Source organism: Oncorhynchus gorbuscha, linkage group LG15, assembly GCF_021184085.1.
Source record: "Oncorhynchus gorbuscha isolate QuinsamMale2020 ecotype Even-year linkage group LG15, OgorEven_v1.0, whole genome shotgun sequence".
Lineage (NCBI taxonomy): Eukaryota > Metazoa > Chordata > Actinopteri > Salmoniformes > Salmonidae > Oncorhynchus > Oncorhynchus gorbuscha.
Genome location: NC_060187.1, coordinates 62400191 through 62421333, shown reverse-complemented (window position 1 = coordinate 62421333; position 21143 = coordinate 62400191). Strand labels below are relative to the sequence as shown.

The following is a 21143-nucleotide window of genomic DNA, read 5'->3' as shown; positions in this document are numbered from 1 at the left end:
TTGTGCCCGAATTGGAAAAGGACATACTGAAATTGATGATAGTTTTAACCAATAGGTGGAAGCAACATTATTATGTGGTAGTTTCTATGGATACAACTGACGCCTTTTCGCATTCCGTCACCAGATAATTTTGTCTTTGGAATGTAGTTGTTTGTTGTTCCCCTGTTATTATAGCTCAGTGGTTGTTGCAATTTCACCAAGTGCATAAATAAACACATTAATACTAAATAACTGTAAATTAACAAGTAGGTTTATAACTCTTATTTTGATTCATATTTATTTTCATACACTACTAACCTGTGTGCATCTAGCTATATATGCTAAATAAACTTCCGATTTGGAAAGTTAAGTAGATGCACAGTTTATGTCAGGTTTCTGTTGATGGAAAAAAATCCAGATGAAAACAGATCTACATTTTTTGAAAAATGTAACACTGTTGTCGCGATAGCATGTGGATAACTCAGGCGATGAACAAACTACCGCGAGATGTTTGGTCCTTAATTTTTGCTATTCATAATCGCAGTACGCATTGTATCTGGCGTACTCTCCGTCGTTCAGGTGTGACATTACGTCGGCCATAGTACGTAGGTATGCGCTAGTGAGAAGGGGAATGTCGGGTTGTGAATGATCGGTTTCTGAGCGGCAGCAAACGTCAACATTATGGGTGAGCCTACTTACTGTATAAAAAATGTCCGAAAACTGGTTTGGAAATGACATTTATAGCTTGTTGTATCAGAATAGCTATTTTAAAGTAATGGTTGTTCGTGACTTTCTAGTTGTCTGAGTAACCAACGCCCAGTCGTCCCCCCACCAGTTGTTGGATGAGTTGCTAGCAGGTTAGCATTAGCTTAGGCATTTCCTGTGTAGTTATTTTGTCCCTCATCGCGAATTGCTTGCGCCAATTTGATCTACCTAGTGGTTAATTCCAAAAGCTAATGTTTTATGTTATGTATCTGGTGTTTGTTAAGCAAACTCAATCGAGGTAACTCTAGCTAGCTTTCTTTATTTATTGTGGCGATAACGTCATGTTCACCACCTAACGTTAGCCAGCTGGCTTGCTAGCCTACGATTCAGAAAATGCTAACGCCAAATCCTTACCCTTAAATTAAATGACTGTCCCAGTATTCACCGAGCAAGCCATTGTTTGTTAGCTAGCAAAACAATAATGTCAAGCAATGTATTTACTTCCAGCTATTTCAAACACTTGATTTGCCCATGAGTGTTACACTGAAAAAGTAGATTAGTGTGTGTGTGTGTGTGTGTGTGTGTGTGTGTGTGTGTGTGTGTGTGTGTGTGTGTGTGTGTGTGTGTGTGTGTGTGTGTGTGTGTGTGTGTGTGTGTGACACCATATAGTGTAGAAAACAGCAAACCAGAGTATGCTCTGATAATCTGAGGGAAGGGACAGATGAGGATAAACACTCGCTCAAGCCAACACAGCTAGATTATCAGACCTAGATCTAAGGACGAGTCAAGTCTGACAATGGGTATCTTTGGGTGTCTCCCTTTTCATATTGGTTTGGGGGTAGGACCGAGTGAAAGTAAGCCAGGTTTTTAATTAAAAAATGCTTATTAAATTGCGATGAAGATGCACTCATGACTGCATGAGAAACATTTGTACTCCTCTCACCACTTCCTTCAGTTGACCCGCTAACTGAAACGGAAACCACACTAGCTAGCATAATCGTGAAGAAGGATTTGAATCAGTTGCCAGAAACTTTTTCCATGTAACAGTGTAAAGCAGTAGGTGCTGGTGGGAGGACGGGCCCATTGTGATGGCTGGAATGGAATATATGGAACAGTATCAAACACATGGAAGCCAGGTTTGATGCCGTTTCTTTCATTCTATCCATTACAATGAGCCCGTCCTCCTATAGCTCCTCCCACCAGCCTCCACTGGTGTACAGATAGTGATCTCACTTATACCATGCATGGACGTAAAGAAGACTTAGTTTGAATGGTAATTTCGCACAGACATAGGCTTTCAATTGAAAACATTTAAACAACAGTCCAAGGCTAAGGGCATCGCAGAGATTGGACTCTGTTATACCCCATAGGAAAGCCAACAACCGTGAATAACATTGTACCGTACTATCCAACTCTGTGATGTTATGCTTGCTAGCCTAAATACACATTATTTATCCCCAGGCTTTACAGTTTGTGAAATTGATTCTGAAAACAGTATTCTTTGTTAGGATTATTGCTGATATTGATTGTTGTCGCCTGTGTTCTCTCCTCTGGCTCTTACCTCACTTTGGACCACATCACATGATTATTTCCATAAAACAGCTGTAAGTATGGATGGATTGGAAAGTTAGGCCAATGTTTATTTTACTGCGTATCAGAATTACTTTCCCCTAATTTTGAAGTAACCTTGGCCTGTTACATAACATTGCAAAAGCTGTGGTGGTGATGTTGTGCTCCTATGTTACTTTCCAGCAACAAAAGAATCTGGAGGGGTATGTGGGCTTTGCTAGCCTTCCCAACCAAGTGTACAGAAAGTCGGTGAAGAGAGGCTTTGAATTCACCCTGATGGTTGTTGGTAAGAAAATGCTTTTCATATATTGAGGTCATGGTTCAACCGAGTCATGTTTTCACTCATTTCAGTTTTAACAATACAGTTGACCAGTAAAAGCTCTGTATAGTAAGTTTACATTTTGAGAAAGGAATAGTTATGTGCAAGCAAAGTGCATGTGTGTGGTTTTAACCTCCTCTGTCGGGGGAGGGAAGATAACTTCTCTCGTTTACTTTTTTTCCACGTCTGCCTGCCTTTTTAAAATAGCATTGTTTTTGATTGGATTTATTAAAAAACTGTGCAGTATTATCAGAAATACAAGAGTGCCGTTGTAGTACTTGGATGCGGTCATTGAACTCGGCCAGGACCTTCCTTTGCTAATCAGTCACTGTTTGGAGGGAAAATGTTTCTTTGGGTCAAGCCATTTCCTGTGGTCGGCATAGCAGGAGTTCTCCCTCACTGCTAAGAATAGTTCATCTCACATTTCATCTGAACAGCAGCCTCTTTCTGAGCCAGTCATGGGTTTATCATTGATCAGTTTAAGAAGTCGGGCTATACTGGTCATTCTATATAAACATGTCTGCCTTGCCAGGCACTCGCATACAATATGGTTCCTCTTAAACAAGTCACCATGATTTACCCTGCTGTATAAAAGGTCCTTTAAGGCAGTGTGCTGGATGGTGCCCAAGTTGGCTGTTGGGGCCCAGAAATGCCTTGAAGATTTCGCCAGCCTGATTGGTGCAATAATAATAATAATTTTTAAAGTCCTATTTCTGTGAATGCAAACTCAGCACAAACTATGCATATTTTGCTCGTGAAGCAGGCTAGTTTATATAAATACACCAGTGTTTTCCATGTAACAGGACAGGTTGGCGTGCTGCGCTCAGCGAGGCAAAGTGCGCTGTGCCAGTCACCGCCGATAACGCTAGCCCTTTCTCACACTACCAGTGACCTAAGCCAGCAGGGACATGTGGGCTCAAATCTCCTCAGGACTTGGTAGAGGAGCTCGCTCTGCCTACTGCCGAGGCAGTGTGTATGTAATGGTGTACGAGACTGATATTGCTGAATTAGCAAAGAGTCAAACTATCAACCATTTTTCTTGTTTTGCTGAGGTTTTTGTATCCATTTTTGTACATTTTAATACAAAATCTACAGCAAAAAAGAAAATGGTTGCTAGTTTGCTAATTCAGCAATATCAGTCTCGTACACGGTTACATACACACTGCCTCGGCAGTAGGCAGAGCTAGCTCCTCTTCTCCCTGAGGAGATTTGAGCCCACATGTCCCTGCTGGCTTAGGTCACAGGTAGTGTGAGAAAGGGCTAGCGTTATCGGCGGTGACTGGCACTATGCCTCGCTGAGTGCAGCGCGCCAACCTGTCCTGTTACATGGAAAACACTGGCGTGTTGATATAAACTAGCCATCCATATCCATAGGAGTATGATGATGGGCATTGAAATGCACGTAGTCAAGTGCAATCACTCAACACAGAAACGGTAGCTCTCAATACTGTAGCCTGTAAACAGCAGCCCGTTGACGATCGAGGTCAGTGCCAGTGGTAATTTCCACTGCCCTAATGATTTCATTCCCCAGGAGCATGGAGACCAGGCACACAATGGCTAGCCACGCTAGAGAAATGGGACCACCCAGCCGGCATGATGAGGCATTCTCTAGCCACGTTCAGACCAGGAGCTGTTGTCCTAGCCCTTTACACAATCATTAGATGGATGGTCGTCTTGGACAAATGTCAATGGCCCCCAATCAAAGACATGACCTTTGATGGGATTTATTGGCTGGGCTTTATTAGAATCTTCTACAGTACCATGGGATGCCTCTAAAGTTGCATGAATGGCTATCACACAGTGGGATATACTGCAAGAACAACATTCAAAGACATTATAAAAGGCTAACCATGCATGTTGAAAGCAAGTATATCCCTCTGTGTGATAGCCATTCATGCAACTATATATATATATATATATATTACTGTGCACACTAGGCCAATATGTTGATTTGAATTGCATTGACTCACTCATTTAAAAATGACAATGATCGTAATGTAGCAACACTGTCATTAGGCTATATGAGCCGTGCTTACATTTTTTATTTAAAAAAATAGATACATTTTTATTGCAACAGTTTTTGTTTTCTTCTAGGTGAATCGGGATTGGGCAAGTCCACGTTGATCAACTCTCTGTTCCTGACAGACTTGTACTCGTCAGAATACCCTGGGCCTTCACACAGAGTCAAAAAGACTGTACAGGTAGTTTAAAACACTTCTGCTTAGCAGTCCTGGATTCTCTGGTTGAATATCCTTATTTCACTGGTGACCATGTTAGTTTTCCTCAGTGTTGATACCTTGGCATTTGAAACACCTTCTGTGATATAGAGCAGACTAAAGTATTCATACCCCTTGACTTATTCCACATTTTGTGTTACAGCCTGAATTTTCTCACCCATCTACACACAATACCCCACAACGGATTGTTTTTGTTTTATTTTTGCGAATGTTTACATAAGTATTCACACATCTGAGTCAATACTTTGTAGAAGCACATTTGGCAGCGATTTACAGCTGTGAGTCTTTCTCTAAAAAGATTTCCACACCTGGATTGTGCAACATTTGCCTTTTATTATTTTAAATGTTTTCAAAGCTCTGTCAAATTGATTGTCGATCATTACTAGACAACCATTGTCAGGTCTTCCCATAGATTTAAGTCAAAATTATATCTCGACCATACAGTAACATTCACTATCTTCTTGGTAAGCAACTACACTGGAGATATGGCCTTGTTTTAGGTTACTGTCCTGCTGAAAGATAAATTAATCTCTGTCTGGTGGAAAGCAAACTGAACCAGGTTTCCCTCTAGGATTTTGCCTGTGCTTAGCTTTATTCCATTTCTTTCTTTTTTTTGATCCTGAAACTCCTCAGTCCTTAACGATTACAAGCATACCCATAACATGATGCAGCCACCATTTTATGCTTGAAAATATGGAGGGTGGTACTCAGTAATGTGTTTTATTGGATTTGCTCCAAACATAACTTTTGTCCTGAATACAAAGTGTTAATTGCTTCACATTTTTTGCAGTATTACTTTAGTACCTTACTACAAACAGGATGCATGTTTTTGAATATTTTCTATTATGTACAGGCTTCCTCTGTCATTTAGGTTAGTAATTGTGGAGTAACTACAATGTTGATCCATCCTCAGTTTTCTCCGATCACAGCCATTTAAATGCTGTAACTGTTTTACACCTGCATTGTTTGCTGTTTGGGGTTTTAGGCTGGGTTTCTGTACAGCACTTTGAGATATCAGCTGATGTACGAAGGGCTATATAAATAAATTTGATTTGATTTTAAAGTCACCTCTCCGGCAACAGAGTTAGGAAGGACGCCTGTATCACTTTAGTGACTGGGTGTCATGATACAACATCAAAAGTGTAATTAATAACTTCACCATGCTCAAAGGGCTATTGAAGGGCTGCTTTAAATTATTATTATTTTACCCATCTATGAATAGGTGCCCTTTGCGAGGCATTGGAAAACATCCCTGGTCTTTGTGGTTGAATCTGTGTTTCACTGCACGATTCAAGACGTTTCAGCTTTTTATTTCATTCAATGTGAAAATTAAATTCAAACAACATTTCCCACTTCGACATTATGGATGTCATTTAGTCCAGAAACATGCTCTACTTGGCCTCAAATGCAACGTTATCTCCACACAGACGCTCGTCTGTTTTTCTGGTTCCTCTGCATAGTTCGGTAATAGCACAGTGTTAGACTGCATGCTGATACATGCAACTAGAATGAGCATCACCCACTGGCCTCAATGTGTGCTACACACATTTGGCGACAAGTTGTCTTCCTGAGAGGTTGTTTTGGTCCTCTTCATTCCCTTCATTGGGATTGGCAGAATGCTCATTTCTTCTGTGTTGTGGCAAACACTCTCTTGTGGAGACTGGTGTTGGCTCAACACATTGGGTACGGCATTGTTGTCCAAAAGTTAAACAACCAGAAGTGTAGTGGGTGCTTAATATTCTTATGATGGTTCTTAGGAAAGTTGTATTGTTCACTATCTCACTGTCATATACCAAATATGAACAGTAACAGTATGCATTTAGACAAGGCAACTATTGAAGGCTAATATAATTCTTTATTTCCCAGGTGGAGCAATCCAAAGTGTTAGTAAAGGAAGGTGGTGTCCAGCTCCTGCTCACAATAGTCGACACCCCAGGATTCGGCGACGCTGTGGACAATAGCAACTGGTACGCAACATTTGACGACAACTCTATTTTGGCTCCAATAAATGCATTGATCTTGGCCCATTTGACAGCCATTTCAGCTCATAGCTTGCGAGCAGGTTTCCAGGAAGTAGCGTCCATTTTTGGCTCAATGTGTGTGGGTTTGTTTCCTCCCTGTGGCTGTGTGTACCGCGCAGCTGGCAGCCGGTCATCGACCACATAGACAGCAAGTTTGAAGATTACCTCAACTGTGAGTCGCGGGTGAACAGACGACTGATGCCTGACAGCAGAGTGCAGTGCTGCCTCTACTTCATCGCCCCCTCGGGACACGGGTGAGTCTGGGTGGGAGGGAGAGAGGTCAGATAGTGTGAATGAAGGGGGAGGGCGTCTTGAGATTTACTAAGATTTCACAAGTGTAAAGTAGAATACCCCATATTAGAAATTCCAATAATTTTTGGCTACTGCCTCTTAGGCTTTTTTTTCTCACTCTTTAGGGTTGTTTTGCAATATACCTATATAGTTGTTACATATGACTGTTAATGCTAAAGGGCATTGGCCATCTGTCAGAGAAGGCTGTATGTATCGTGGCTCTGGGGTAAATGGGATGTGACTGTTCATTCTCTGTTCTACGGGACATTGTCGTTACAATCCCCCAGTCAATGTTGAGACAGGCTCTTAGGATGAGCAGCTTATGCTGGCCTCTCACACACTGACCCCTCACACACACTCCTCGCAGCACCAGCTGATATAAGCTGACTCGCACTCGAGTGCCTTGCGCAGTGACAATGCTCACGGGAAACAGCTGGGGAAAGTGTTCTGGACACAGACAGTAGTTATTTGTGTTGTCATCGTTGATAAATTACTTGTTTGTTTACACTACTAGAGCTCCATTGCAAACAATGTTTTATTAGTTAATAGATGTAAGGAAAGAAATGTGAGCTTCGTGGTTTGCTATGAAAATAGTGGACCTGTCAGGAATCTGTCCATCAGTACCCCCCTACCCCAGCATTTATGGTATTAATGTACATTTTGTCACGTCTCCCTCCAGACTGAAGCCTCTGGATATTGAGTTTATGAAACGGTTGCATGAGAAGGTGAACGTCATCCCACTGATCGCAAAAGCAGACACTCTCACCCCAGAGGAGTGCCAACGGTTCAAGAAGCAGGTCAGTGGGCTCTGTCTGGGGGGGGCTGGGCTCTGTCTGGGGGGGGCTGGGCTCTGTCTGGGGGGGGGCGGGGCGTCAAGGGTTTACACAGACGAAGACTTGATTGTTGCTGATAGAAATGGACTGTTTGGGCAGAATGGGAGGTTTCCCATTCCACATACTGCTCTGACGATGCCCTCTAAATTTCCCCTGGGCAGTACAGTCTGAATGGAGTTGATACCACATGATGATACAAAAGACGTGTGAGACAGTTATTTTTATGTTAATAAATCATACTGAACCTTCCCTCAGATCATGCGGGAAATCCTGGAACATAAAATCAAGATCTACGAGTTCCCAGAGACGGATGATGAGGAAGAGAACAAACTGGTGAAGAAGATCAAGGTATAATACAAAATGTACCTCGAGGAGTTGTAAGCACCATGCGTGCACCAACCAACTTAGCCATTTGAACTGTTAGGCACTTAGCTGCATCAGTCCCGCCTGGATATTGTTTTTGCAAAATCAACAATTCCCTGCTTATTATGTGAGGGTGTGCAAATTACCAATCACCGCACTATTACCACATAAAACAGTCAAATCATTGCATTATAACCACATATAGCTCTCCAATCACTGCACACAAAAAGAGTGCTGGACATTTTAACCAATAACTTACTTTTACTGCATAAAATGGTTCAATCAAGCAGCATGTCAAACTTTTTTCCAAATTGGTCAAAATCGTTGCAAATTGCCATGTAAAATATCTGAATTGCTGCAGCAAAACCAAATATTTTGGCTCACAACTAGCCTATCACAAAATTCTGGAGGGGCTGTTGCATACACACACACACGTCTCACACGCCGTTGTTATTTTGCTTGCAGGACCGTCTGCCCCTGGCCGTGGTGGGCAGTAACACCATCATCGAGGTGAATGGGAAGAGGACCAGAGGAAGACAGTACCCATGGGGAGTGGCAGAAGGTACCAGGCATGATGGGAGATTAAGTTAGAGGGAAAAGGGAAAATCTATTAAGAGGCTCCTTTTGGAGAGGGGTTTGAATATGTATTGATTGTCTTTCCTTGCAGTTGAGAACGGAGACCACTGTGATTTCACCATCCTACGAGACATGCTCATCAGGTACAGACTCAAAACATGAAGTTACAAAAATGTATAGGAAATGACAATGGATTTTTTAAAATGAATCAAATTGTAACATTGTCAACCACATTGACCATAGCCTCAATATGATGGTTTCTAAGACTTGTTTTGTTGCGTACAGAACCCACATGCAGGACCTGAAGGACGTGACCAATAACGTCCACTATGAGAACTACCGTAGCAGGAAGCTGGCAGCCGTCACCTACAACGGACAGGACAACAACAGGGTCAAGGGTCAACAGTCGACGAAGTGAGTCCAACAGCTACCAGTGATTCTCTATTTAACATGCACAGCCTAACTTTTTTTTTGCTTAAAGGCATATTTTACCTGACAGATAATCTACTGGACATTTGAAATGTTTTATCATATTGACGTGATATTTAGGCTGTGTATAAATGGATGATTATTGTTGTAGTGTTCTTGGGGGTAATTCTTTTCCAATATAGGTCCATCATTCCAAAGGCGGGTATTACAGCTTAAAGGGACACTTATGGATTTTGGCAATGAGGCCCTTTATCTACTTCCCCAGAGTCTGATGAACTCGGGGATGCCATTTTTATGTCTCTCTCCGTGCAGTTTAAAGGAAGTTGCTATCTAGTACAATGCTAACTAGCGTAAGCGCAATTGCTATCTAGTCTTACCCTTATACTTCCAGTCATTGCGTGTGCTATCTGCAGATACCCATAGACTTCCAGTCATTGTGCTAACGCTAGTTAGCATTGGCTTGCAACGCTATCTTGAACTTCCTTCATACTGGACACAGATATAAAAATGGTATCCACAAGTTCATCTGACTCTTGGGAAGTAGAAAAGGGCGTGGTTGCCAAAATCCATAACTATCCCTTTAAATTCCACACTGCTGATCTCTCACACCTAAGACCCTGTTATGTACACCAAACACGCTCCACATCGTAGTTCTTTACTGAGAGACACCCTCACACGCTGCGGTTCCTAATGCACAGCTACGCACCAAACACATGCTACTAATGTAAGGCTACTACTGCACACTACTACTACACACACCGTTTCATGCCTCTTAAAGTGGTTTTGTTTCTTTGTAAACTTTTCCTTGTTTACTGCGAGAAAGTAGATGTTTCGTTCTTAGTGTCTGTTTTAGTTAGTGCGGTCAGTCCGTTTTAGTTTTTCCGTTGTCGTAGTGCATGATTTTATCGCAGCATGCTAAGTGTGTGTGTTTCTGTTTTTTTAGACATGACACAGGTGAAGGCATGTAAGTGGTCAATTTATGTTTCCTTAGATCTTTTATTTTATTTTTTATATACCATTTTCCTCCCTTGTCCGTGTTCTTCTGTCTGGATTCTCTTTCTCCCAGTTCAGGGTGTTTTCTTCTCTCCTTTCTCCCCCCTCATGTCAGACAATGTCTCAAGGATGCCAACATTGAGAAGTCAACTGGGAATTGATAAACATGCATATTACATTGCAAATACTTCACGTGTAATTAGCGTAGTTAGACTGGTGGCTTCTTCTCACTTTCAATTGAGTTTACTAACATTTAGCTAAGCTAACATCGCAAAGCACCACTTTTTCACTACAGTTACTCACTAGCCTATGCTAACAGCTTAGCTAACTCAGCTCCGTGATTGCTTGGTGCTGGTCTTTGAGCAAATTGGGTTTCTTCTTCCCTCTGCTTTTCCACACTTCAGTCACCACATTGAGTCCTACCATTCCTTTCATGCATAGATCCTTGTATGTGCCAATTACCTGCAAGGAAATGGGGGTGACATTACTGTGCGGATTGTTCCACTGTGTTGGTGATGGATGGTGACGGTGCACTGTGGGACTGGTCTGACTGTTTTCCTGCATACGTGTGTGACCCTGCAGGAGCCCCCTGGCTCAGATGGAGGAGGAGCGGCGGGAGCACGTGGCCAAGATGAAGAAGATGGAGATGGAAATGGAACAGGTGTTTGAGATGAAGGTCAAGGAGAAGATCCAGAAGCTGAAAGATTCCGAGGCTGAGGTAACATCAGTCACATTGCCTTACTACACTACTGACCCCTACCGTATGGTTTGACTTCTTACTTCCTGATGCATAAACACTCACCTTTTGGTGGGTGTTGATGCACTGAAAGTCTTAGTGAGACAGGGAGTGGGGGGTGTGAGTGGATGTGTTTAATGACTAGTTCTCGTGTGTGTGTGTGTGTCTGAACGTGAACTTCACTGCCCCTCTCTCTGAAGTGTTACATTTCCAAATGCACACTTATTTAACCAGGATAGTCTTCTTTGCAACAATTGTCAGTTATTCAGTGAGTCACAGTTGTGAGCATGTCTTCTCAATTGTTTTCAAAATGTCTCTTCTGCAGCTGTCAAGGCGTCATGAGCAGATGAAGAAGAATCTGGAGGCCCAGCACAAGGAGCTGGAGGAGAAGAGACGCCAGTTTGAGGATGACCGGGCCAACTGGGAGGCCAATCAGCGCCTGGAGCAACAGAGACTGGATGCCTCCAGGTAACAGTGTCTGTCACACGCCTGAACTGTAGTGGTGACTTTGGTTGTTACAAATGTAGCTCTATTTATTGTTGTCTGTTGGCTAGAGAAAAAAGCTCAACTGGACACACAAACAAGGGTGTGTGCAGAATGTAATACCAGCGTGTCCCACTAGATGTCACTGTTGTATAATCATTATCTCAACCACTGTTTGTAAATGTTTGCATCATTATATTGCCTTATATACTATATTCACTGCAACATGATCTCCTCTACAGGACTCTGGAAAAGAACAAAAAGAAGGGGAAGATATTTTAGACAGTCTGAAGAAACACCAAGTTGTACTTGTTGCCAGCTTGGACATCTATGTGTGGCACCAAAGCTCTTGTACAGCCCAGCTGGGTCTGCATGTACTGTCACAATGACCGGAAGAGAGCTGCCTGTGGATTTCTCCAAGGAATGTGTTTACCTTAACCAAACTTACCGTCTTAGACAGGCCAAACCTATATATAACTGAATACTGCCCAAGGTTGCAATGTCTATTTAACAACTGATTACAGTTTTATGCAGAGCAACAATCATGTTTCAGTGGTTTTATTTGTTTACATGCACAAAAGCTCTTCCATGATGTGGAAAAGGAAATGGCATTTCCAAAAAGCGTTTTGTTTAGTAAAGTGTAACAGATAAACCTCATACTGAACAGCTCCCCATGCGATGTAGCCTAACAGGAAACGACAGTCTCGGTCTCTCAATAGGAGGAATGGGAAATCTAAAAGAGGCTAAAATGCACCTTGGGCTTTTTTTTATTTTTATGGCTGAAGCTTTTTCCAAAATGTAATGCTTTATTCTGTTTTTAGCCAATTTCACTAGCCTTGGACCACCATTAACTTCATAAATGTTATATTTCAGTTAGTTTATTTTTTATATATACACCGAGCCAGCTAATGTTCTTTTTTTTTTTTGTATGTAAGAATTCATCTGAAGCTTTGACCAGTTTCTGAGGAGGATTGACTGTTTAAAATACATTCAGTAGTCGTACAAAGAGCAAAAAAATAAATGAAAGGAATATTTCTGTAACTCCACATGTCATCAGATTAAGTGGGACAAGGAAGTCAATACCATATTTTGCTTTGCCTATGTACTCCATCTGTATTTTTTATTTGTATTGTACAAAGTCTCTTAATAAACATGTGATAGACTTGCGATGCAATGAATGCTGCTAAGAGATGCATGTTGATACTGCATTACTACATTCAGAATACCTATTATGTAGGCCTACTGATATTTAAACAGTTTAAATGTGTTACTTATTTTTGCTCTGTAGTTCAGTATTAATCTGCTTTGTCTACACCATATCTCCACCAGAGGGCAACATGGGTTTCCTTTTCAGCGTTTCTCAGTTTAGTGGTTTTACTTTTGATGTAAGTATCCTGCCACATTACATGGACAATATGAATGTTTTCAGAGCACTAGCAGGTTATTTGCCTGAATAGATTTGACATTTCACACAGTAATATGCATATTCCTTCATTTTCTAAAGCAATTTTTGCAAGTACTGTTAATTTGCTGATGCAAAAAATGTTTTCAAAACATTGGACTTCACCGCTTGACTGAAACAATCATGCAAACACATGTTCAGTGCATCCTGGTTCACACTTAATTATTTTGATGCAAGTTGTATGTAGCTGCTATGGAGATCCATTAGAAGGAACCTGCAGGAATAACAGTAATCAACAATATGTCCTAAGAAGAAAGAAAAAAATGAGTCATGGATACACTAAAATGCTGATATTTTACCTTGTTCCTCTGAACTCCTTTTACACATCGGTCCAACAAAAGACTCAAATTTCTGCCCTGTGAAAGAGGTGATAGTAGGGCAATTTCAGACTGAGAAAAGTACATCTCCCATAGTGATCCCATTTTGACATTACACAGCAGAGTCTCGTATGAATTGTATATGGCATGAGATAAGTTCCACCTTACTGGCGTTCATACCTTCTATCATAGAATTACATATTTAATAGGATCTATGTGCCTTATATCCCATGAATATCATCATAATAGTAGCCTCAGTAAAATTGAGTTGAAATGGTTAGTACCAACAGTGTAATGCGGGAAACACTTACCTGGTCTTGTTACCTGGGATTTTGCTGTAAAGAGTGGAAGGGAAAAAGCAAAAATACAGATGAGCTTTTATTGAAATAGAATATATTTAAAATATTGAATTATTACTAGAAAGTAGTTAGCCTCTACCAGAGCCTCTTTTCCCCATAAGACCAAAGAATTGGCGTGACTCAGGTTTTCGAGTCATTCTTTTCAGGATTTTTTATATTGCTCAGATCGTTGCAATTTCCTCTGAATAAATAAAATACACAATTTAGCTTATTCATTTGATAGTAGCCTAGGCTAATCATGAGAAGATTATAAACACACATAAACACACATACAGTAATAATCCTTCCGTCTGTAAGACTTTTTAGCATTTATGGGGCGCCGTACAAGCGCACGCGCCCACTTCACAAATCCCTTGGAATAAACAATGAAGTACTCGTCCTTATACCGTCTGTCAACTCCCGGCTCAATGCTGTCAATTAAAAAAAGATATATACATATTCTGCATTTATACAGCAATGACTTGGTTATTGGAGAGGGGGTACTCTTATTATCAAACGTTGGTGCTCTGCTGCTTAATAGTAACGTTCGACCTACATGTCATTCAAAAAGTGTAAACAGCGAAAATTAGAGGGATGAAGTCAACTCATAATTTAGACTACGACGAGCGTGCATTCTCAACATCTACATTTGCGCACAGCACCGTCAACTTCATATCCAAAATAACTCCTCAACAAGTCACGGTATTGGAGCCAGGCAACACAGCTCCAGCTTTCTGTGGTAACCCTGGATGGAGAATTCGTTTACCCGCAACATGCAGGGTTGAACGGGCCATTGGTAATTCCTGCTTTTACCAACAAGTCTGCCTTTTTGGTGTGCCTGTAGAACTACGAGTCGTCATTAACCGACTTGGTCCAGGACCTACCCGATAGCACCCACCCATAGGTATCATTACAAAGGAGCAACACACATTTGTACTGTTGTTTGTTAATATAGAGGAGACAGGCCATTAAACAGAACTGACATATTACAAGTTTCCCCTTGTGTTTCTGTTCAACAGAAAGAAATACGTTTTGTCCAGATTGCACTTCTCCCCTGTTCCTGTATTTGGCTATGGGAACTGGATTCCCAGTGTGCTGTACTCCTGGGGCCGTTCGGGACACAACTGTGGCCTTTCTCAGGCAGTTTGTACCTCTACAGGTAGGGAATACTCGCTATGCACTGTAGGAATGGTGCACTCATCAAAGCACCAGTGGAAGTTTCATTGTGCCTTGCATTTAGATCCCAACTGTCTGTGGTCCATTTAACTTTCCTTTTTGACTATTATTATTTTTTATCCTGGATGAACATATTATAGTTCAGAGTTCTCAGGGTGCCATCAGAGTTATTTAATGACAGATGGGCCATGTATTTATTGTTTTCTATGTTCATCTTCTGGAAGTGACGTATCTATTGAAATCTTAATTACATACAGGGTGGAATATGCCAGTGATTGTCAAGAGACTTGATGTGCGATATGATTGGCTGATGGGTTCCTGGCGCTAGATGAAACACCAGTTGATTGATGCAGGCGACGGGTGTGAGCCCGCCCCCTCCGCTGCAGGTGTCGTTGCCTGGGTTCCTTTTTCACCAAGGTCAGTTGTGAGACGGACAGAGGGAGAGGTGGAGAGACGCGGGGAAACATTTAACTGCCATTTTCCAGGATTAACAGAAGAGTTGTTATACAGTTGTCCATAATGTTTCCCATAGAATGTGAGAGGTTGTGTAAAGACTCACAAGCAGACTTTCCATGTGCTTGAACTTGACATGAAGGAACACATTGACACTGTTTGTTTCCGTCCCCAGGTGAAGAACATGGTCAAGTCCAACGCCACAGGTGTCCTTGTCCATATGCACGTCCCGGTAACCCGATCCAGGATATGAACTGTGTGGGAGACAAATATTCTACACCACTAGGCATACCTGCTGCCATAGTGCACCGGGAGCCCTCTGTCGCCCAGGCCCTTAGGTAACTAACACTGACTGACTGACTGATTCATACAGTGTTTGGTCAAGTTGGTTTCCCCACTTAACTCACTGGAATCCATGCTTCCTCTAAGGATGAAGTGTTCTCTCTGTAGTCTTGGATGGATTACTCATGGAAATGATCTATCGACTCATGACCTGATGAGATATGCGAGCAATGGTCAATAGAACGTACTGTGTATGTTATTTTACACTTGTTGATTGGCAAATTCGCAACCATAAATGAATATTGGACCAAATAAAGTGAATATATGGATGTTTATATTCTATGTTTTGTAGATATGGGCACATGGTGACCGTGTCCTTTCAGAGTACCCCCTCTCCAAACTTCTTCATTGGCATTGACCAGCAGGGGGCACTGTCTGAGATGGGCTGGTTCCTCTACCCCTCCTTCAAGTTCATCAACTGGCAGGCCCAGTGGTAAGCAGTAAGCACACTATGGATTCCCCAGTTATTACAGTAAACTGAAGACATCGGGAATTCATATGTCAGGAGTATTCGAAGAAAGAGAAAGATTTTCAGCTATTTGGTAACTATAACCATTCCCTCATAGGTTTGATTTCTGTGAGGCGCTTCAGACTAGACTCCGTGACCCAGCCTGGGTTGTCCCTGTGTTTGAGGAGATACAGATACAAGGACAGAGTGGAGCAGTAGCCACAATCAGTGTAGGTGAAGGGGGAGACAGGTTAAATAATGATTTTTAAGCCTTGAGAAAATGAACACATGGATTGTGTATGTGTGCCATTTAAACGGTGAATGGGCAAGACAAAAGATTTAAGTGCCTTTGAACGGGGTATGGTAGTAGGTGCCAATGCACACTGGTTTGAGTGTGTCAAGAACTGCAATGCTGCTGGGTTTTTCACGCTCAACATTTTCCCGTGTTTATCACAATGGTCCAACCAACTTGACACAACTATGGGAAGCATTGGCGTCAACATGGGCCAGCATCCCTGTGGAACACTGTCGACACTTTGTAGTCCATGCCCCAACAAATTGAGGCTGTTCTGAGGGCAAAAGGGGTGCAACACAATATTAGGAACGTGTTCCTAATGTTTTGTACACTCAGCATTTATGGTCGTGCCATACACTAAGTCGACAATAAATGCACCAGCTTTGAATATAATTAGAATTTGATAGATATTTTAAAGTAATTTTGACTTTGCCATTTCACTGTGTCGGTAGTCATGTTGGAGTTGGACGCGTTTCTGTTCTGTCCCAGCCAGAGGAATGACTCCCACTGGGGTCACACTGTGCAGCTGTTTGTGCGCTGTAACGGTTTCAGTCCCCATTGCAACATGGAGATGTGGCGCTGTAGAACAGCCTTCCCGCAGGTACAGTCTGTACATTTGTTGTCACATGATATTGATACCATTTGACATGAGTCCCCAAAATGCATTTTGGTATTTGTTAAGATCACTCTTGAAGGGCAAAGCTGTTCCATTTCCATTGACTTCCATTGATGTTTTTTTATTTATTTAAATCGCCATATCAAATCATTTCTGGGTAACAATGAAGTACCTTATTGTGGTTGTTTTCAATTAAAAGTGTAAAAAAGAACCAAAAAGCTTCTTATTAAGGAGCAATTTCTCAAAGAATAATTTTGCTGGGACTGTCTGGGTGGGAGTGGTCTGAGGGGCCTAATGGGAGGGATATGTAACCTGAAAACTAGCACTTATTGGCAGAGGTTTGAAACTGTTTTTGTTATTGGTCTACTAACTTATACCACCTGGTGATGTAGCCAGACAGGCCAAAACACCCGTGCAAAAAACAAGCAGAAATTCCAGGCAGTCTTTTCAAACAGCTCTTACACTAAAAGGGTATTATCATAATCTTCACAATTTTACAGTATTACTTCAACTTCATAGTGTGGAAATATATACTGAATGAAAATATAAATGCAACAATTTCAACTGAGTTACAGTTCATATAAGGAAATCAGTCAATTGAAATAAATTCATTGGGCCCTAATCTATGGATTTCATATGACTGGGCAGGGGTGTGCCTGGGAGGGCATAGGCCCACCCACTTGGGAACAGGCCCAGTCAACCAGACTGTTTTTCCCCACAAACGGGCTTTATTACGGACTGAAATACTACTCAGTTTCATCAGCTGGTCTCAGACGATCCCACAGGTGAAGAAGCCGGATGTTGAGGTCCTGGGCTAGCGTGGTTACTCGTGGTCTGCGGTTGTCACGTACTGGATGTACTGCCAAATTCTCTAAAACGACGTTGGAGGTGGCTTATGGTAAAGAAATTAACATTAAATTCTCTGGCAACAGCTCTGGTATTCTTGCAGTTAGCATGCCAATTGCACGCTCCCTCAACTTGAGACATCTGTGGTGTTGTGTGACAAAACTGCACATTTTAGAGTGGCCTTTTATTGTCCCCAGCACAAGGTGCACCTGTGTAATGAAAGGGCTGTTTAATCAGATTCTTGATATGCCACACCTGTATTTTTACTGTATAGAAAATGCTAAGTGATGGTTAGGCAATAGGACTCTTTCACTTTAAAAACCCCAACATTAAATAGGTTTCCAGTGTGTGGGTATGCCATCCTGTTGTGTACAGTTCTACTAGTGACAATGGACTGAAATCACTGTTCTTGAGCAATTTAGACCATTTCATCCCTCTTTCATCATGGGTAGAAAAAGATGTGCACTTCCATCCTAAGCAAAGTGTCATAGAAAATAACAGGATGTTTGCAAATAGTTGCTGGAAAGTTGTCCTGGCAAAGGACAACCCCCCTAAGAGTCTCGGTCATGACAGATTAGTCATAGAGGAAAAAGTACTCCAGTATCAGCTTTTTCTTACTGCACCAATGCAATACTGTCTAAAGACAGTATCATTCTGTATTTCTTATATGGTAATAAGTAACAGGATGAACTCTTCAAACACATGTTATAACTAGATTTTGCTCTTGTTGTAGCCAGTCACTCATCCAAGCTTTACCCCTTGAAGCTGATGTCATTGTACAGTGGAGGCACCTTTGGTTGGTGTCTCTTGTTGTATTCTTGTCAATCAAATTCCTGTCCCAGCCTCAACTTAAAAGGTATGATGCAGAGTTGATATTTATTCTGTTTACATTCACTCATAATAAAGGGTAATTGTCATATACTGCATGTTCTTACATTTTTTAATATGCCTTTGTTTTAGTTAGTGCTTTGGCCATAATGTGGGTAGAAACTGCTTTACAAATCAATTTATTATTGCAATCAGTCGTTTTGTGTACCATATTGTGTTTTAGGTGCTTAGTATGCTGTAATCCCAGGCCACGGGAGCGACGAGAACAGCTGCGGCGAGTTCTGTGTGACATCACACCACTTCCTCGTCAAGGGAGCATTCAATCACACTTTTATTTTTGACTCTGCAGGTGGGAAATGACTAACGTTCAGGTTTGGTCATGCAGATTCATATAATCTTCCCATAGTCTGGGCCATAGTTACATTAGCATGATGAGGCTGTATTTCTCTGAGGGCAATTAAATTGAACCGCGGGACAATTATTTTATTATAATTGGAAGGACAGGGGGGGGGGGGTGGAACATTATTGTTTTTACACAGTAAATAAGCCCTAATTTACATTGTATCTCACAATAGCATAATAATTTCATACCTTGATTACATTGAGACGTGGTCACATAGGTCTCTTTATGTATTCGCATGAATACTTGAGAACAGATTTCCTAAATTAAAGGATTTAGCTAAATTCCTGGAAATTCATATTTTTTGCCCTAAAACAAAAATAATTTGGGGGCCAATTTGGCCTGCAAGCTTCCTGTTGATGACCCCTGTCCTAGGGCGTTTTCCTGCTTGTGACCCTATTCTTATTTGATTGAGTCAGGTGTGGGTCTTTTGTCATGCGTTTTGTTCCAAATTAATGTAGCTCCTACCATATCAATGCATTATACTGCATTTACCATGTTTTCAGTGCAGCATTCTTTAACGATCCCATTGTCCTGACTGTTTCCTGGGGTTGTGTTACTCTCCAGGTTCAGCCCTGGGGTGTGCCATGCGGGTGGGCCTCTCCGCCCCCTCTGGGCGGTGCCCAACGAACATGGCACCTGGCTGTACGGCCGTGGGGGCTGGTGTGGTGGGCTACAGGTCAACCCCTGGAGGATTGACATCACCACACAGGTAATAGAACTATCACCAGACCTCGTCATGAAAAGTTGCCCTTGCGGTTCGCCATCAGAAACCTCTTTGTTTAGCTAGCAGCGGATACGATCACATGCAACTTCAAATGCAGCTCATGCAAGTTAACAAACACGTAATCGGATGGTTATCGTCTGCAACATCACAGGTGTCATCAGAGGTTTGATTAAATCACAATTAGAGCTAGAAGCCAGAAGAATAATGCACTTGTTGAACATACTGTAGCTATAGCCGTCAGTCTTGCATGTTTTCATGGTCATCAGTCAGTCACTGTTAAGTTGGTCAGGGTCCTCACTTTAGCGTCAGATATCCTGCTACAGAGCTTTCTGGTGTGGGGATGCGTGCATCACTCGACTGTGACAATTGTTTGTAAACTAAAAATGGTTTTATACGTCCTTTCCATAGAAATATATAAGTTATCATTAGATCTAATTTAATCATTCTATTTCTATGGTTCTTTCATCCTCACCTCACCTTGTTCTGATTGATATTGAACTATGAAATGATGACGTAACAGATTTTTATTTTCCAGCTTCAGAGCACAATGTCTCCACCTTCAAATGCATACTAAAGAGGCATTCTTTCACCATGTAAACAAGACCATGTAAATTTGCATGCCTTTTTTGGTGTTTTAGCTGTTATTTCTGACATTGAAAGAGTTTCAAGACAACAATTTTCTAATCTTCTATCCCACATACTGCAGGGTTTTTGACGGAAAGGTTAAGCATTCAATTTCAAAGTGTTTGCTACAGTAGGCATTTGTGTCCATTAGTTTACAGTGGAGTGCCCTTCATGAAATTACCTATTAGATGAGTACAACACTTGATCACTCATGAGTCCTTGGAAAGGCACACATGACCCTGTCTTTCCAAAGCTTCAGTTATATTTGATTTATTTGATACACACACATCATTTTCATGGCCACTTCATTTGATTACCACATGCTTAATTTGTAATCCATGGATATTACAGTATTGGGGCTGTTGTTTATGGTTGTTTTGATTACTATAGTGTTTCTCCCGAGGCCTTGAATTGTTCTTTCTTGTTGTCTTTCTCAGCTGGACATGAGTGGAATTAAAGCTCAGAGTGTGAAGCTCATTTTGCTCTTCAGAAAAGTTGAAGGCGGCAACTTAACCTGGTCAATTATTTGTAACTGCACAGACGTAGCACTTTTAGCGTCAAACTTAAACTTTCAGGTGATGACAAGACACTTTCCCCGACGCAAGATCAACCACCTTCTGCTTCTTCAATTATGCAAGTATGTCTTTTTGAACAGTTCACTTGCGAAGGTCGGAGGAGTGGGGGTTGGTGACATTTGCTACCACAGACACGGTGTAACGGTCTGAGTGTAGTGGGTG

At 41.6% G+C, this 21143-nt stretch overlaps 1 protein-coding gene and 1 pseudogene across 2 annotated transcripts; both read left to right on the top strand.

The window, feature by feature from the left end:
• The first annotated feature begins 512 nt into the window (after positions 1 to 512).
• Positions 513 to 12701, top strand: LOC123997678 (septin-7). 2 transcript variants are annotated; one of them, XM_046302144.1, is made up of 15 exons: positions 513 to 664; positions 2287 to 2288; positions 2437 to 2539; positions 4667 to 4773; positions 6676 to 6776; positions 6950 to 7084; positions 7801 to 7918; positions 8210 to 8302; positions 8783 to 8879; positions 8985 to 9036; positions 9179 to 9307; positions 10266 to 10286; positions 10898 to 11033; positions 11377 to 11519; positions 11777 to 12701. In XM_046302144.1, the coding sequence occupies exons 1-15, from the start codon at positions 661 to 663 to the stop codon at positions 11814 to 11816; spliced, it is 1281 nt and encodes a 426-aa protein (XP_046158100.1). In that variant the 5' UTR covers positions 513 to 660; the 3' UTR covers positions 11817 to 12701. The 2 variants fall into 2 exon arrangements, with proteins under 2 accessions (XP_046158100.1, XP_046158101.1); XM_046302145.1 differs by lacking the exon at positions 10266 to 10286.
• Positions 12702 to 15155: 2454 nt separating this feature from the next.
• LOC123997293 lies at positions 15156 to 21123 on the top strand (annotated as a pseudogene).
• Positions 21124 to 21143: the final 20 nt, after the last annotated feature.

Excerpts from the sequence above, each read along its gene's own strand:
- LOC123997678 (XM_046302144.1), top strand. Across the intron at positions 8,303-8,782 it reads AACTGGTGAAGAAGATCAAG|GACCGTCTGCCCCTGGCCGT; the intron begins GTATAATACAAA and ends TTTTGCTTGCAG. Across the intron at positions 11,520-11,776 it reads CAGAGACTGGATGCCTCCAG|GACTCTGGAAAAGAACAAAA; the intron begins GTAACAGTGTCT and ends TCTCCTCTACAG.